Source organism: Capsicum annuum, chromosome 1, assembly GCF_002878395.1.
Source record: "Capsicum annuum cultivar UCD-10X-F1 chromosome 1, UCD10Xv1.1, whole genome shotgun sequence".
Taxonomy (NCBI): domain Eukaryota; kingdom Viridiplantae; phylum Streptophyta; class Magnoliopsida; order Solanales; family Solanaceae; genus Capsicum; species Capsicum annuum.
This window is the reverse complement of record NC_061111.1, coordinates 187,206,837-187,226,459: the sequence shown is the minus strand read 5'-3', so window position 1 is coordinate 187,226,459 and position 19,623 is coordinate 187,206,837. Positions and strand designations below refer to the sequence as shown.

Below are 19,623 nucleotides of genomic sequence, written 5' to 3'. Positions count from 1 at the left end.
TAATTGTTCAAAATCTCATATTATTTAACTTTCCTAAGAATTAAGTTAAGTATTTTTAGTTTTCGGACTATCAAATTAAATTGAATAATGCAATTACACATAAAGAACTCAATGATACTTGAACATCTTCAATCACAAATCCGATAAAAAGAAAAAAAGCTTTAGTTACAAATTGAATACATATATATATATATATATATATATATATATATATTACTACCATTCTTTTACTTTTTTTCCTCTTTGTAGTTCTCCCCTTTTGTATTTGATTTGCTTTAATATATATATCTTTTTATTGATTTGTGTTTGCTAACTACTAGTCGTTATATTTTGGTTTTGATAATTTCCAAATGGGAGTTCAGGGGATTTGGTCTGTGTTGTGCATATCTTAGAGGGAAACTCAAGAAAGTTGTAGATTGTACCAACTATTTTGAATGCTGGTGTTGCAGCAGTGTTGCGATTAATGTACTGACACCTGGTTCAATAGTATGTTGGTAAGGTTTTGTCATTTAGTATCAAAGCAATATTTGACAAGAGCAAAACCTAAATCTTGAAAAATAAAACCTAAAAGAATTCCTCTCTCAAGAAAAAGGTGTTTTGATCTCATTTCAACAAAAGGAACCTTATCAAGATTGCTGCTCTACTTTTATTGCTTTATTGAATATTGAATCTTTTTTTTCTTGAACTTTTAAATCTACACCTATACAATAAAATATAGTAAATTTTTGTCTTGTCTATATGTTAAGCTAAGTCATAGGAACTAGAGTCAGTCATCATATTAGCTTTGGTATAATCAAATTCTATTTATCATGCTTTATGTTATTCTGGGAAGAGCAACCTGGGATCTTTGAAAAGAGTTAGTTTATGTGTGGGTGTGATAGAGTTGTCACATTGATCTTGTAATAGAGTTGTTACAAGGTGGTAGGATTAAGACTTTAATCCTGGTGGTTATTAGAGTTTGTAATTATCCCTTTCACTTGAAGTTGGTGGAGTTTGCTAGAAATCTTATGAGACTGCCATAGCTTTTTTCTCTCCTTATCAAGGACGTTTCCACATAAATATTGTGTGTTATTTACGTTTAGTACCTTAAATCTATTCTATTTATCTTTTTAGTTTTTTACTCAAGCGATCTAGTCCCTTTACTGGTGATGGACTCGCATTAGCTAACAATTGGTATCATAGAGACTAACAATTGGTATCATAGAGACACACTCTAAATGGTTAGTACCTAGAGCGGATCTTGAGCAATGGTTGCTCCACCCAGTCTAGTGTAAGGTCAGTCAACCACAGGACCTCCTCATTTCAATGATCAATACTATGGTTAGTGGAAGACTCAAATGCATAATTTTATTGTGGCTGAAGATAGTGAGTTGTGGGATATCAAATGCTTCCCATGAAGGAGGTCAAGGAAGGAAATGTGATGGAGCTGGTCCTTAGGACACGAAAGGAGTATGATGAATATGATAGGAAATGAGAAAACCTACAATGCTAACAATTACTAATTTGTAAAATAGGACCTTATGAGTGTGATAGAATTTTAGCATGTGAATCATCAAAGGAGATTTGGGACTGCTTGAAGACTTCTCATGAAGGAATAAGTCAAGACAAAGAATCTAAAGTGGACATACTCATTACTCAGTATGAGGAATTCTCTATGAAAGAAAGTAAGACTAATCAAGAAATTCATGTTAGGTTCACTGCCATAACTAAAAAGTTGCATTGTCTTGGAGAAGTTTTTCCACCCGGTAAACAAGTAAGAAAAATACTTGATGTGTTACCTGAGTCATGGAAAGTAAGGTCAATACTATCTCAGAGGCTTAAGTTCTCAAAACTCTTAAAATGGATGAACTAATTGGAAATCTGAAGGCTTATGAGTAGAAATAACAAAAAGACCAAGATAAAAGGAGCCTAAAAAGGATAAATCTTTAGCTCTAAAAGCTGTAAAAAGAAACTCTAGTGAAGATGATGAGGATGTTTCCTACTTAGATCGAAGATTCATTAGAGCCATAAAGAGGAATTATGGATTTCAAAAGATGGAAACACTAGCAAGGCATCAAGAAAGAATGATTATTGTCACATATGTGGTAAAACTGGTCACTTCATCAAGGATTCTCTAATACAAAAGATGGCATACAAATATTATGTGAAAGAATGAGGAGACAAAGAAAAGAGGAAGTATCAAGTCCCAGATAAGTCTAAGAGTAGAGTTGTAGTTGATTATATAGTCAATCAATCCTTGGCTACTTGGGGGGACTCATCCAGTAACTCTAATGAGTTAGAACACCCTAAAGATACCTCTATGCTAGTTATGGAAGAGGATGATACCATTTACAAATCCTTTTTTGCTCTTATGAAAAAGTTATATGATGATGAAGATGATAAGGTAACTCTTCTTAACATTAAGTAAAACTTCAATGACTATTCCTTGAAGAAACTAAAAAGGCTAGCAAATGTTCTTATTGATTCCTTATGTAAGCTCACAACTGAGAAAGATTTCCTTGAAGAGAGTGTAGAAAATCTTTAAAATGAAAAAAAAATTGCTTTAAACATTCAAATTTCTAAGTTGGGGAAACAATCTCAAAAATTGATCTCTAGAAATGTTGAAAAGAAAGAGAAGTTGAAAAAACTGTTTGTGTCTGCTTCAAAGGGAAAATTTAAGGCTAGTGGTCTTCAATTGTTCTTGAATAAAAATTAAACAAGTCCCATGAACTTTTTGTAGCTTTCCTTGAGAAAAATGTTGAACCTGAGAGGGACCAGGTCCGTATGAGGAAAGATCTTAATAAATCTCTGAAATGTCAACCTCATCTCGGATTTTAGCTAATCTAGCTACTCACAGGCCTAAAAATGGCAAGGGTATTAGTTTTCAACATGTTAACCCATCCTTCTTTTAATCCCCACAACAAATATATATCTATGTCTCACAACTTATTATATACTCACTATGAAAGAAATGATCATCTACAAAGGGATTGTGAAGACAAATTAAGGTCTAAAATAAGCCTGACAAATTATGTCCAGTAGGATCAGTCACTTAAGAAAGGACCTAATCCCTCTTCAAAATCCAAGAAATCTAGGTTGCCTATCTAGACAAAGAAAGACTTGATTAATACCAAACTTAAATGGATTTCTAAAGATAATAAATAATCTCTATGCACAGGTGGGAGTAAGAAGGAATAGTCATAGTTGGTTCATGAATAATAGATGTTCCAAGTATATAACTAGAAAAACTGACTGCTTTCTCTCACTTGAGGCACTTCAAGGTGGATATGTCTTATTTGGAGATAGAAATAAGGGATATATTCTAGGTGTTGGAAAAATTGAAAAATCACTAAATCAACTTCTTGAAGATGTGTACTATGTGGGTGGCTTAAGGCATAGCCTACTCAGTGTCTCTCAATTCGTGATAAGGATAATATAGTTATATTTCTGTCCGATTGGTGCACTGTTACAAGACTTCAATCTGGTGAATTCATTCTTAGAGCCAAAAGGTGAAAGAACATGTATGTTGATTATTTAGATTCAGTCCCACGAAGTGATCTTACTTGTCTAAATGCTTAAAGTGAAAATTCTTACTTGTGGTACAGAAGACTTGGTCATGTCAGTTCCTTACTTCTTAACAAGTTGGTGTCAAAAGACCTAGTCCGTGGTGTACTCAAGTTGCAGTTCTAAGACACTAAGGTATGTGATGCATGTATTAAGAGAAAACAAACCAGGTCCACATTCAAGAAAAAGAAGCAAGTTAGCACCACCAAACCCCTTGAATTGCTTTATATGGATTTATATGGACTTTTAAAGGTTCAAAATAGAGAAGGAAAGAAGTATGTCTTGGTCATTGTGGATGAATTTTCTAGGTACACTTGGAACATGTTTCTATGATCCAAGGATGAAACTATTAAAGTATTGTGATTTTTGCCAAGCAAATCCAAGTGAAATTGGATAGCAAAATACCAAGGATCAATTCTAACCAAGAGACAGAGTTTTAAAATATAAAAGTCGAGAAATTATGTGCAAAAAATAAAATAAGTCACAATTTTAATGCTCCTAGAACACCTCAGCAAAATGAGATTGTTGAAAAAGGGAATAGGACCTTGATTGATATTGTCAGACCCATGTTTATTAATAGTGGTCTCCCTAATAACTTTTAGGCTGAAGTAGTAAATACTTTTGGTTATGTTACAAACAAGTATCTTATCATGTCTATTCTCAATAAGACACCCTATGAATTGTTGTTTAAAAGAAAGACCAAACTTAGCTATTTCAAACCTTTAGGTTCAAATATTTTGTTTTAAACAATGATAAGGATGATCTTGGTAAATTTGAACCAAAGACTAATAAAGGGATATATGTGGGTTACTTCTCAAACAGCAAAGCCTATACAACCTATAATAAAAGAACACTTTATGTTAAAGGAAGTGTCTTTGATGAGTCAGGAAATATAGACACGCCAAAAAATTCTAATAATATAGACATGGAGGAACTCATTCCCATCCAACATATAGACAAAAGAACAAGCTACTCAAGATGTATAAAATAATACAAATGGTAAAGAAGAAGAATCAGGTACTCAGTAAAATCCTTCTAAACCAGATGGTTTACCAAAATGTATCTTAAGATCAAGCTCTTGAGGGACCAGGTACCAGTCGACCTCAGTCAAACAAAAAAAAATTCAATTGGAAGCACAAGTTATCTCATCTTCTTGAGAATCTCACTTTACCTTTGGATTCTAGAATGCAAATTAGGGAACAAACTAGGAATTTTATGACCTCAACATTCATATCCACCATTGTGCCCAAAAATATGAAGGGAGTTTTTAAGGATGTTGATTGGGTAAAGGCAATGCAAGAAGAACTATATCGGTTTAATTAAAGTAAAGTGTGGCACCTGATTCCCAGATCTGCAGACAGGATAATTATAAGGAACAAAGGGGTAAAAAGAATGATGAATATGGTAAAATCATAAGGAACAACGCCAAACTTGTAGTAAAAAGGTATAATCAAGAAGAAGGGATTGATTATCATGAATCCTTTTCTCCTGTTACAAGGATAGAGGCTATAAGAAGTTTCATTACTTTTGATACCTATATGAGATTCAAGTTGTTTAAAATGGATGTCAAGAGTGCCTTACTGAATGGATACTTGAAGGAAGAAGTTTATGATAAGAAACAACCTGGTTTAAAGACATTGACCAACCAAATCATGTGTTGAAATTAGATAAAGCTCTTTATGAATTAAAACATGCCCCCAAAGCATGGTATGAAAGACTGTCAAGGTTTCTTCTTGAAAATAGATTTGAAAGAGAAAAAATTGACAATATCCTATTTCTTAAATTTAGAGGGAAAATCTATTAATTGTAAAAGTATACATGGATGATATCAATTTTGGTACAACCTTAAATTCACTATGTGAAAATTTGCTAAATTCATGGGAAGTGAGTTTGAAATGAGAATGATAGATGAACTAAATTCTTCATTGGGTTGCAATCAAACAATCTCCCAATGAAATAATAATTTGTTAAGAGAAATACATCAAGGAGCTTTTAAAAAATTCCACATGAATGATACTAAGCTTATTGATGCCCCTATAGGGAAAAGTTCAAAGATAGATGATGATGAACCTTGTCCCTTGGTGAATAAGAATATGTATATAGGAATTATTGGGTCCATTTTGTATCTGACTGCTAGTTGACTAGATATTGTATTTAGTACTAGTAATATGTGCTAGGTTTCAAACTTGTCTAAAGGAGTCTCAGTTAAAGGCTTCAGATATAATTCTCAGATATTAAAAAAGAAACAAAGGAGCTAGTAATATTTTATCAATCTGGTGATAATTTTAGTCTAATTGGCTATACTGATATAGATTGTGCGTACCTAATTGATAGGAAAAGATCTTTTGATATGGATCATTTCCTAGGCTCTTCTCTAATTTCATGGGTATCCAAGAAACAAAAGTCAATAGAACTCTCCACAGTTAAAGATGAGTATGTAGCAGTTGCATCTTGTTGTGCTCAACTACTTTGGATCAAGTAGCAACCAAAAGATTTTGAGATAGTAACTGACACCATCCCTTTGTTATGTGACCACACTAGTGCTATCAACAAATCCAAAAATATTGTACAATATAAGAGAACTAATTATATTGATGTGAGACACCATATCCTCAAATATAATATGGAGAAAAGGGTTATTTTCATGAAATTTTCAAAGATGAAGATCAAGTTGTTGATATTTTCACAAAGCTGAATAATTTATTTTCTTGTAATAATTTATTCAATCTAACTCAGTATCATACTTTTTATAGGTATACACATGTGTTGGACAGGCTGATATGAAGGATAAATGAGACAGACTTGAAGAAAACTTCCTTTAACAAGGGAAGCACCAGGTCCCTACCTAAAAGGTTATGATCATATAAAATTCTTTTTAAAACACATGAATTTACAGTTCCAAAAGGCCACGTGTCCCTTCCTGCCTCTCTGTACCATTGTTAAATTATTTGAAAAATAAAAGGGTATGTCTAATAGGGACCAGGCACGTCTTTTGCCTTTAATCCCAAATGTTACTACTCTTCATCCTCTTTAAATTTTCGATCAAAACCCTAATATATCACATTCTCATATCTTCTACAAGTCGCATTCTCAGAAATTCTCTTGTACTCTTTGAGTTTCAAATTCACTCCTTTTCTCTCTTTATTGAAAAAAAATCTCAAACCTCATCTCTCTACAAAACTCCTCTTGATGATAAAACCTCTCTAGCTAATATAGTACCAAAATAAAGTCCTTTTTTTAAGAAAACCTTCCTTCTATGGTTGACAAAGAAACATTCACTAAAAAATTTCCTGCTTGTTCAAAAACTCTTCCCAAAACTTTATACATTAAAATTGGGAAATCCTCCCTCACTGGATTTGGGTCTCTAATTAAGTTACTAACTCTAAAGCCTTAACTTGATCCTTTGAATACTTAAGAGGCTATTGATTTCTCACAAGGCCCGAGTTTCCTTAATTTCTCTAACGACACTCCCATTGACGAACACCTATTTGATACATATCTACTTATTAAAAAATCAAACCTTTTAAATAGTTTAGTGGCAGGAGTACATTAGGTTATTGAAAGCTTAACCCTTTTAGTTGGAGACAACCAATCCATTATAATTGAACCTGATAAACCCAACCTGCCTGAGTCACCAGTCCACTACCCTCGTCCTACTTATGAAGGAACTCCAGTCTCAGTTCAAGTTCATGAGGAACCACTATTTCCCTCAGTAGAGGATGAAGTCAAGGATGATGAAAGTAGTAGTTTGACATGGAAAATATTTAGATAATATGGTTCTAAGGAAAAGAAAAGACAGACCTTACTGATAAAGTTGTAAAGACTTATGTGACTCAAAGTGCAAGAAAGAGATGGACGGATGATGTAATGAGCAAACAGGTCTGCTATTGTTCAAAGGAGAAGAAAAAGGAAAGATTTAATGTTAGAAAGACAAAAGTACCCTCACGTGTAGTTGTTACGGTGGGGCAAAATAAGAAGAAAGATAAGAAAGACTTTGATGTTGTTTAAATAGAAAAGAGAAGAAAGGAAGCAAGTATATCAAGGCCAGCTAGGTCATGTACGACAAATCCCAAAGCGACTACTCCTAAGAAACATATCTTAGTTAAAAGAAAGGTTGTTGAGGCACTTGAGAAACCTAGTCCTAAAACTGACTCCATCACACCTGAACAAGTGTATCATTTAACAAAGGGACTAGGTACCCAATATAAATGAAGAAAAGTACTAAAAAGCAAAAGTTCTCACAAGGAAGAAGAGAATTGAAGTGCTCAAAACCTAAAGGGTACTAAAAGGAAGGGTGTTTGATCTAAGCATATTTGATAAGCCTAGAATGGTTGATCTGATTAAGCATATAAAGTATCAAGGATGGCTTCATTTGTTTAATCTGCCAATTTCTGCAGTTCATAAAGAAAAAAGTGTGGGACTTCTACTACACCTCAAAATTCTCTAATAATGGCTTACACTTTTTTGGTCATGGTTTAAGGTGTTGAGATATATCTTGATAAAACTGTACTCGAAAAATTCTTGATTTCCTAGTGGAAGGGATCGGGTCCATAAAAGACAAAATACTATCTTTTGAGTTTGTACAAGAAGTAAGCAAGATCCCTGGGAAGTCAAAGGTTGGAGTGTTGAAGAAGTACCTAAAAGGGGAGTTCTAATTGTTATTTGAGTTTCTGAACAAGTGGGGCTACCAAGGTCAGAAAAAAAAAATAGCCTGCAGCGGACCTATTCCTCATAGAGACCTTAAGCAAGTTTAAGATTGTTAATTTTCCCGCAGTTATAATCGAGCACATATTTAAGTCGATGCATGATAAATATGGAAAATATGATTTGGTGTATGGCTACCTCCTTAATAAAGTATTTGATTATTTTAAGGTCGGGTGTTTGGAAGGATTTTCTAGGTCGATCAAGAAAACCTTCTCCATGATTACTTTGATTGAAAATGAGTGTATGAAAGAAAAGGTTGGGGAAAATCCAAAGTGACAAATATCGAAACCATTGATAAACAAGAATCTGATTGTGCAATTAGAAAACATGATTGTTGCCCTAGCTAAGAGAGATTTAGAAATTTCTAAGTTGAAAAAAACACTATAACAAGTCACAGTTGAGGGACATGATACCATCGATGTCCTCTGTAAAGAAAAATAATAACTCAAGGAATATGTCAAGGGTTTGAATGCTGAATTCAAGGGTCTCAATGCTAAAGTAAAGGACTTGACTAAAGAATTTATCAATTCACATACAGCTGAAAGTATGTGTATGGACATGGTCCTTCAATCCCTTTCTTCTAATACTTCTTTCTCTTAAGACCTTCTAGTCCTCATATTCCTTGTCTTTTTTGTGTCAGTTCCCTATCCTTATTGTCTCTATGGCAAATTTAGACTAGTTCCTTAGATGTTTTATTAAGTTGACTTTGTATGATGCTTGTTCTTACTTTTTATGAATGGAATGTTTCTTTATGTTTATCAATTCACGATCTCTTTTTGGCATTTCTCATTAGTGTTAGTGTTTCCCTAATAACCATGAGTTAACTTTATGCAAGTATTATTTATCTTGGTTTACTGTTACAAATTTTTTATGATGTCAAAAGGGGAAGATATTATCAACTATTAGGTAGTCTTGGTTCACTTCAGGGGTCCTGATCCTTTGTATCCAGGAGAAAAATCTAGTTGAAAAGAGGAACTGAATGATAAGGGAAAGAAAAAGTCTAGTTGATGGGGGAGTCTAATTGATAGGGGGATAGCCTAAAATAGTTTGTCATTATCAAAAGGGGGTAAAATGTTATTTTTTTTAATGATTTACAAAGAAGAGTTTAGGGGACATGGTCCATGTGAGTGAAACTTCGTACAGCTGCAGACTATACTACCTGTTTTGGTTGCTGCAGCAGTGCTACGACTAGTGTGCTGACACCTGTTCCAATAGAATGTTGAAAAAGTTTTGATCTCTAGTATAAAAGTAAGAAGTGACAAGCACAAAACCTAACTCTTTAAAAGAAGTTGAAATAATTCCTTTTTCAAGAAAAAGGTAGTTCTGAGCTCATTTCAACAAAATGGACCTGATCAAGATTGTTGCTCTACTTTTGTTGCTTTTTGACTATTGAGTCTTTTGTTCTTGAAATTGTATATCTACTCCTATATTATAAAGTATCTTAAATTTTGTCTTGTTTATGTCTTTAGCTATATCACAGGAGCTAGAGTCAGTTATTTTATCAACTTTGGTATAGTCAAGTTATATTCATCATGCTTTATGTTATTGTGGGTAGAGCTACCTAGGAGTTTCGACTAGAGTTAGTTGATATGTGAGTGGTAGAGTTATCACATCAATCTTGTACTCCCTCCGTTTCAAAAAGAATGACCTACTTTGATTTGGCACAAAGTTTAAGAAAATAAAAAAAACTTTTGAATCTTGTGGCCTAAATTAAAGTTGTGTCAAATGTTCCAAAACGCCTTTTAATCTTGTGGTCCTAAATATGTCATATGAAAAGTTAAAATAAAGTATTGTCAAAAAAGGAAAGGGATCACTCTTTTTTAAATGAACTAAAAAGAAAGGAGGTTATCACCCCTTCTGCTTGAAGTTAATGGAGTTTGCTGGAAATCATGTGAGACGCGTCGTAGTTTTTTCCTTTCTTGAGTAAGAAGATTTTCACGTAAATATTTTGTGCTATTTACTTACAGCACCTTAAGTTTATTCTATTTATCTTTCTATTTTTATATTCAAGGGACCGGGTCCCTTTACTGATGGTGGACTCGTATTAGCCAACACTAATTTTTATTTTTTATTTTCTTATTTCAGATTTTACTTTGCAATTGTGAACTCTTCACCTCCCAATTACATCATCAGGTACATAACAGATATGATGTTCACATCTCTTTTAGAAAAAAGTTATTTTTATAAAATTATAATGTAATATGTAGGAAAATTCTGATATATATGATATTTTTGAGTAGTAAACAACATTAGACTTTAGATTCATACACAATTACTATTAGTTTGAGAAATTGTTTGGATACTGTTGGACTATCTGCACCCAAAATTTTGAAACATGATATTTACACATTTCAACTATTTCTATCAAGTTCTTTGTTCGTGAATAGGACCAAATATTTTTATCCTGGATGATCATTGGCTTGTAACTAAACCTTAACTATGTTATCTTATCAAGTATCTTTTTAACCAAAAAAATGATAGGGACCTATTATATTACGTTCTGCAATATGATTTTTAAACAATTAAATCAATATTCTCTTGTCAAATTCACATATGATAAGTTTCATAATGTTGAACCAAGAAAAAAACAAAAAACTTGTGTTGTTTTACGTGTACACAAGAATCTGTATTTGGGCAACAACAATTTCAACACAAGTTCAAGTATAAAACAAGAACACTTATGAAGTTATATGTAACTCCCCGAGTCTGTACCCCGGACTCTACATGGTGCTTACGACCCAGAAGGACCACAAGCTAACCCATGACAGATATCTGCTGTGAGCACTGAATAGTAATACTGAAATAAATGCGGAATTAGACTGAATTGCCATAAGGATCAAAATCTAAATATTGATAAATAACAATATCTGGTAAAAACATTTGAAAACTAAACACTGTCTGAACTGCTCTAGTCTGAAAGCCTCTAACTGGACTGTCTGAATATAGAGTTGATAGGATAAGCTCCCAACTAACTCCAACTACTGAAATATTGATAAACTAAAATACTCAAATAAAATCACATCCTCGATAAATGAGGACTCACTGCTAAGCTACTGCTTCTGTCTGAATCTGAATCTATCTATGCGCGGTCGGGAACCGAGCATCTAAACCTATGATATGAGACATCATAGCGCAAAGAAAGAGTATGTGTCAGTACGTGAAATATACTAGTATGCTAAATGAGGTAAGGTTGAATGAAAGGGTTCATATGCAGGAACAATAACTTACTGTATAATATAGAGTAACTGAACATGAGAGTACATGGATAACTGATACTGCTGTAATTACTGAGTATGCACTAATGTGCATATAAATAAATACTGTAACTAAGCTTCTCTGAAGCTAAGTCCTGAATTTTGATACTGAGTAACTGATATCTGAAGTTACTGATAACTAATTTACTAATACTGGTTGACTGTAACTGACAGTCCTAATTTTGTATATTTGAAATGAGCTCTATTCTGAAGACTAAAACTGAGACTGTGGGAGGTAATCATCTAACTGATATGCCCCAAATCTAAGCTGATAGGGTTCTAACCTATGACTACAGTTGAAAGGGTGTCATTACCGTGCCACGGGTAAAGACACCAAAGAGTTACCCTCATCTAGTAGGTACTCTAAGAAAAATGGTGGAACCCTCATCTGATAGATCAAAACACTTCATCAACCCTCAACTGGAAAGTTTGATGTCTCAACCTACGTTGGCTACATAGTTTTGGAATGCAAGGATTGTTTCTAAGGATCACACCCTCTTCTGGTAGGTGAGCCCCATCCTTGGGTTCACTCGGTGCTGAATCCTACTCCCAACTGAAAAACACTGAACTGAGTATACTGAACTGGACTGAACTGATATTGAGTTTATTGAATTTTATTGAGTTCTGTAATTGACTAAGTTATACTGAGTTCTGTAACTGATTGAGAGTACTACTGATCATGACAGGACTGAAACTATTTTGTAACTAATACTGGATCTAGATAAACAGCTAAATTATCGGGTATTAAATACCCTCAGGACTCGATAGCATGAAAATAAAGCATAGCATGATCTTGAGATACACCACAATGTACACTTGTTCATAATTCATTCATAAAGGCATTTCATCAAAAACTTGTAGGGCATAAGCTTGTACATGATTGGGACTACATAATGACATGTCAAAATTCCACTATCTACTTCACATAGGCATTTTAGCAAATACGTGGGGAGCATGGAGTATTTCACATGATGATGGTCAACACATGTACTCATGGATACAACATTCAATTTCAAATTCAAGTGTTAAGCATGCAATTCACATAATTCATCACATAACTATCTTAATTTTATGGAAACTTATAATTAAACATGCATTGGATCTCAATTACTATCATAATCACAAATACATTCAATTCCAAGCATGGAAATCATAAATCATAACTCTTGAAGTTTTAAAAATGGATTCTTGGACTCTATGGGTGAAAGGGACCCATAGATAAACACCTAACATACCTTTGGTTATTAATTCTTGAAGGTGCTTGAATAAATTCTTGAGTTTTGACCTTGATTCTTGAAGCTAGGGTTTATTTCCTTAAGAAGAATGCTTGGATTTGGGGGGAAAATTAAGTGAATAATGCCTTTAAAATATTTTTAGGGATTAAATTCCATACCTGGAAGTATTAAACTCATTGGAAAAGACCAGTTTAACCCTAGACAGCACTTTTAATTTTCGTCAAAATTTTCTGAAATAGGCACCTGGCGCGACGCGATGCTATCACTTCGTGTCTCTGGAAATTGCCAACTGGGAAAATACATGGTGGCGTGGAATCGTGTTGCTACACTAGAAATGGAAAATTATGAAAATAAGTTATGGCACGATGCGCCAGTATCGCGGTACCTCACTGGAAACTGACAATTGTCATTCTGACATACTCTGTGATGCGTTACTGGCCTGAATGACGGTGTTTAATGATTGATATTTAAAACAACTATAAATTCTTACCCAGTTATCGGATTTAGGTAAATTTTATATTGATGGAAAGATAATTCAATTTACTATGCAATGGTAGGCTCTAAACTAAAAATAATAAGCATTTCAAAAGTTTTATATTGGATAACTCATGAACTGAGAGTTAAGTTAAGCTTGAGAAATACGGGGTATTACATTATGCAACACCTTCAAAACAAGATCAGAATAATCTTTCAAAGAAGTGTGTTTTTAAAAAAAAATTAGATGAAACAGAAAAAGGCCAAGTCCTCCAAATTCACGGAGTGTCCTTAAGAAAATAATTTCCCTCAAGTACCCGAGGTTGTGAAATTTTCCTCCAAGGATAAAATAGCCTAAAAATATAACTGTAGAGGTACCTTAAATGATGGAATTCTCTTCAAACTCACTCAATGATTAGATATCGCAGGGAGTATTTCAGAAATAAGAAATGTTTTAATGAACAAAAATTTTTGTGTCTAAACCGATGGAAAATGTAGGTTTATATAGTCATTAGGTGTCCCTTCGGAAAGGTTGCAATGGTTCACCGAAAAGATGTATCCTTTTTGAACAGTCATATTTGTTCATCGAATTATTGTTTCTTTTTATGGACAGTCACAACCATCCAAACAGACATTTCATTTCCCGAATCAGTGTGTTATTTCATCGAAGGGTTGCATCCCTTTCGAAGCATCATTTTGCATTCTGTAGTTATTTTTTGCACTGCATGCATGCACGTTAATAGAGGAATAGTTTACTGTTGCATTTTCTTATTTGGATTTTTGGACTATTTCAAATAAATTTTGTCCAAAAAGATAGATTTCATCGATTGATTATTTGACAAATCTAAATCCGAAGATGAGTCGAGCGACAACTATGACAACACGAGGCACATCTTGGTTCTTGCCTCACTTACCATGTGGAGTAAGTGTTCCTTAATATAAATACTTCAAAGCTTCCTTCTCCCACCGATGTGGGAGAATTAGTAGACTTTCCATTTATTAGTATACTTTCTATTTTTTTGAGTGTTATCTCAGTTTTTCCCTCCACTTGGTTTCCTCTATGTTCTATTTACACTTTTAATTTTGAACTAAACAATCCCCCACATGAATGGGGAATGGCTATCATTTTGTAAAACTTTACGAACAAGTATGTGATCATCAAGCAAAGACTGATTGCATCTGGATAAGTGGGTATACCTTTGAACTTTCCATAGTTAACACGCATCAGATGCACTCGGTCAATCGGTAGATTTGATATGTTTGAACCATAGACCTTTAACGTACACCTAGACAACACATGTCATACAATCAGCCTTTTACCGTTTATGGTTCTCATAATTGTATTCGTTTCAACCATGAACACGTCCCGGTCTCATGAGATCTTAGAGAATAGACCTTTACTAACATTTGAATAGGCCTTTACTAATATTCTCCTAGAAGTGGCTTCCACCTCGCCCTCACATAGGTGATTTCTAAATGTTCAATCCTATAGATTAAACTATTTGGTCAAATTTGGCAAATTTAGATAATCATTAAAAGACTTCACCCTATAAGTATTATCCTTGTTTACTAATCATTGTCTACATCATGAGAATGGGTTGGTATATTGATAATGTTGAACCTGTCAGACACAACTTTGTTTGATCTCCTTGAACCTAGATCTTAGGATCTCCATTCTTCTAGGTAGAGTTACCACCATGCAGACTTGTCCTAGGCTATAAACCCATTTCCTTGGATGTCCTCTCAACTCCTTCTCTAGATAGGCTTTTTATAAGTAAATTCGACACATTATTCTTTGACTTTACGTAGTTAATAGTGATAATTTCACTAGAGAGAAGTTATCTAATGGTATTATGTCTCTGTCTTATGTGATGAGATTTACCATTGTATATCATGCTCCCTGCCCTACTTATTGCAGCTTGACTTTCATAGTGTATACATACTAGTGCCAATGGTTTGGGACAATAAGGAATATCTTCCAAGAATTTTCAGAGTCATGCTGCTTCTTTACCGGCTTTATCTAATGCGATAAATTCTTATTCCATTTTAGAGCGAGCAATACATGTTTGTTTGGACTATTTCCAAGAGACTGCTCCTCCACCTATAGTAAATACATATCCACTCGTGGATTTTACTTCACTCAATCCGATGATTTAATTTGCATAACTATATCCTTCAAGTACCGCGGGATATTTATTATAATGCAAAGCATAGTCTTGAGTGTATTTAAGATACCCTAGAACTCTTTTCATTACCAACCAATGAGTTTTATTGGGATTACTCATGTACCGACTCAAATTACTATTAGCATATGCTATGTCTGATTGTGTACAATGCATTATATACAATAAACATCCCAACACTCTTACGTACTCCAACTGTGAGTCACTTTTACCTTCATTCTTTTGAAGTGCAAAGCTCACATCTAATGGAGTTTTGGCAATACTGAATTCCAAATACTTGGATTTTTCAAATACCTTTTCAATGTAATGAGATTGTGACAATGCCAACCCTTGTGAAGTTCTATGGATTCTTATTCCTAAGATCACATCCGCAACTCTAAGGTCTTTCATATCAAACTTGCTCTCAAGCATTTGTTTCATAGCATTTATGTTAGAAATGTCTCTACTGATGATCAACATATATTCCACATACAAAAAAAATGACTTGGTGATCCACATACTGATGATTAACATATCATCCACATACAACATATCATATTCATTTATCTTAAACCCTTTTGCCAACATGGTTTGGTCAAACTTTGCATGTCATTGTTTAGGTGCTTGTTTTAGTCCATAAAGTGACTTAACAAGTTTGCACCTTACTTTCTTTCCCTGGAACCAAAAAACCCTTAGGCTATTTCATGTAAATTTCTTTCTCTAATTCTCCATTTAGGAATGTTGTTTTTACATCCCTTTGATGGATTTCAAGACCATTTACTGATGCCAAGGTAATTAACATCTGAATTGACGTTATCCTCATTTTAGGTTAGTATGTATCAAAGTAATCAAGGCCTTCTTTTTATTTGAAGTCTTTTTCTACAAGTCTTGCCTTGTATTTGTCAATAGTACCATCCGCTTTCATTTTCTTTTGAAGATCCATTTAGAATCTAAAGGTTTATTTCCTGGAGAAAGATCACCCAACTCTCACGTATGGTTGCTTAAGATTGAATCAATCTTATTATTGGCTTTCTCTTTCCAAAAGGATGAATCTAAAGATGACATTGCTTCTTTAAATGTTTGAGGCTATTTTCTAAGATAAATGTTACAAAATCCAATCCAAACAAAGTTAATGTTCTTTGACGTGTTCTACGTCTTATATTCTTATTATTATGAACATCCTCACTTGGTTTATCTTGAGGTCGTTTAGTCCCCCCACTAAACTGTTCATGTCTAGTTTTATACGGTTAAATGTGTTTAAAGAATTCAGCATTTTCTGATTCAATTACCATATTTTCATTGATATCCATATGTTCAGATTTATGAACCAAAAACCAACATGCTTTACTACTTTTAGCATATCCTATGAACACGCAGTACACCGTCTTAGGTCCTGTCTTTACCCTTTTAGACATAGGAACTTGGACCTTTGCTAGACACCCCCATACTTTGAAATATTTCAAGTTGGGTTTCCTTCCTTTCCATTTTTCATATGAAATTAATTGTTTCTTACTATTAGGCACTCTATTGAGTATTCGGTTAGTTGTAAGGATAGCTTTCCCCCATAAGTTTTACGGTAAACCTGAACTTATAAGTAAGACATTCATTATTTTCTTCAAGGTTCAGTTTTTCCTTTCTGCAATTCTATTAGATTGAGATAAATACGGGGTCGTAGTTTGATGGACAATTCCATTCTCTCCACATATTTCTGCAAAGGGAGATTCATATTCTCCGCAACTATCACTTCTTAATGTTTTGATCTTTTTCTCTAACTGATTTTCAACTTCCATTTTGTATTGCCTAAATGCATCTATTACTTCATCCTTACTGTTTAGCAAATAGAAATGATGATATATAGTGCAATCATCAATAAAAGTTATAAAATACTTTTTATCACCACGAGATGGTATTGACTTGATATCACAAATGTCAGTGTGCATTAAGTCTAAGGGATTGAAATTCCTTTCAACGGACTTATACAGATGCTTAGCGTACTTTGATTCTACACACGTTTGAAATTTTAATTTATTGCACTCAAAGATTGAAAAAACTTCTAAGTTAATCAATTTTCGCAATGTTTTGTAGTTGACATGTCCTAATCATTCATGCCACAAATCATTAGACTCAAGCAAGTAAGAAGAAACTGAATTTTTATTGATTTCAACATTCATTACATTCATTTTGAAGAGGCCCTCAGTGAGGTAGCCTTTTCCTACGTACACTTCTCCTTTACTAAGTGCAATTTTTTTAGAAATAAATACATATTTGAATCCATTTTTATCAAAAAGTGATACAGAAATCAAGTTCTTCAGTAATTGTGGTACATACAGGACATTGTTCAAAGTCAACACTTTTTGTAATATTATTTTCAGGAAGACTTTTCCTATTCCTTTAACTTTTGCAGTTGCGGAGTTGGCCATATATATCTTCTCTTCGCCTTGAGCTGGAGCAAAAGAAACAAACAACTCCTTATTTGCACAAACATGGCGGGTGGCACCGGAATTCATCCACCATTCTCAGGGATTTCCCATCAAGTTGTATTCAGACAGCATAGCACACAGATTGTCTACTTCTTTCTTGGATTCAGCCATATTTGCTTGGTCCTTCTTTTTTCCTTTCTTTGGGGCACGATAATCCATTGAATTGTGGTCAATCTTGCCATAATTAAAGCATTTTTCTTTGAATTTCTTAGGTTGATTGCTTTGATGTCCAGCTTTCTTTCACTTTATCGAGTTTTTTTTTGTCATCTTCTACAATGTTTGCTCTATTGTTTGTAGAATTTCCTCTCGACCTTTTTTTCGTAGCTTTGTTGTCTTCTTCAATACGCAGTCTCACTATAAGATCTTCGACTGTCAACTTCTTTCGCTTATGTTTCAATTAGTTCTTGAAGTCCTTCCACATAGGTGGTAACTTCTCTATTATTGTCATGACTTGAAATGACTCGTTCATGACCAAACCTACAACAAAGTTTATGTAAACATCAAGAACATTTTTAATATGTTCACCTAAGGTATTCATCAAACTCATACCTTCCGCGAGGAGATCGGGGATGATAACTTGCAGTTCCTGGACTTGAGATACAACACACTTGTTGTCAATCATTTTAAATTCAAGGAATCTTTCAACGAAGAACTTCTTGGTTCCAGCATCATCAGGCTTGTATTTTCTTTCTAGACCACCCCACAACTCTTTTACCGTCTTCATTCCACTAAACATTGTATAGTTCATCTTGTAGGTTATTTAGAATGTTATTCCTGCATAGGAAATCGGAGTGTTTCCACGCCTCTATAACGACAAATTTCTCCTAGTCCAAAGTTCCCTCGGGCACTTCTAGAGCTTCTTTAGATGTGAATCTTTGAAGATATAAAGTCGTAAGGTAGAAGAACATCTTCTGTTTCCACCTTTTGAAATCAACCCCCGTGAATTTTCTGGATTTTTCGCTGGTGCCATTGCCTGTGGAGTACTCGTACGACCCATTGTGGCAACATTAGTTGCTGCCATAGTCGTTGTAGTATCATGCACATGACTGTCCGTAGTCATTTTCCTGTTACAAAAAGACAGTGAATTTTAATATATGAAAATACTACTAAGTTGTAGCAACTTTAAACACCCCTTGTTTCTAGTTTAACGATGAAGTTTTTATGACTTCCAATTGTCAACCGAGTGATCTTTAACTTGTGATGAAGATTTTATTTCTTCAAACCACTAGTTAAGTTCAAATAGAATAGAAAGCTTAAAGTTTCAATCTCCGAAAACCAATCAGCACAGATTCTGAAAATTAACTTATTTTCTTAAGATTATTGTTTTACGGATACAAAAAAATCTGTATTTTGGCAACAACAACTTCAACACAAGTTCAAGTATAAAACAAGAACATTTATGAAGTTATGCAACACCTTCAACACAAGACCAAAATGACCTTTCAAAGAAGTGTTTTATTTTAGAAAATTAGATGAAACAGAAAAAGGCCAAGTCCTCCGAATTCACGGAGTGCCCTTAAGGAAATAATTCCCCAAAAGTACCCGAGATTGTAGAATTTTCCTCCCAGAATAAAATGGCCTAACAATCCGACTATAGTGGTACCTCAAACGATCGAATTCTCTTCGAACTCACCCAACAATTAGATGATCACACAGAGTATTTCAGAAAATAAAAAATATTTTAATGCGAAAAAAAATTTGTGTCTAAACCTGTGGGAAAATGTAGGTTTATATAGTGATTAGGTGCCCCTTCTGAAGGTGTATCCTTTCT

The 19,623-nt window shown here is 33.9% G+C and overlaps 1 protein-coding gene across 1 annotated transcript in view; it reads right to left on the bottom strand.

Moving 5' to 3' along the window:
- Positions 1 to 18,588, bottom strand: part of LOC124898661 (beta-D-glucosyl crocetin beta-1,6-glucosyltransferase-like) — a 133,800-nt gene extending 115,212 nt beyond the window's left edge. The window contains exon 1 of the mRNA XM_047412390.1: positions 18,402 to 18,588. Within this exon, the coding sequence (XP_047268346.1) occupies positions 18,402 to 18,588 (187 nt within the window). The remainder of the gene's footprint in view (positions 1 to 18,401) is intronic.
- Between the last annotated feature and the right edge of the window lie 1,035 nt (positions 18,589 to 19,623).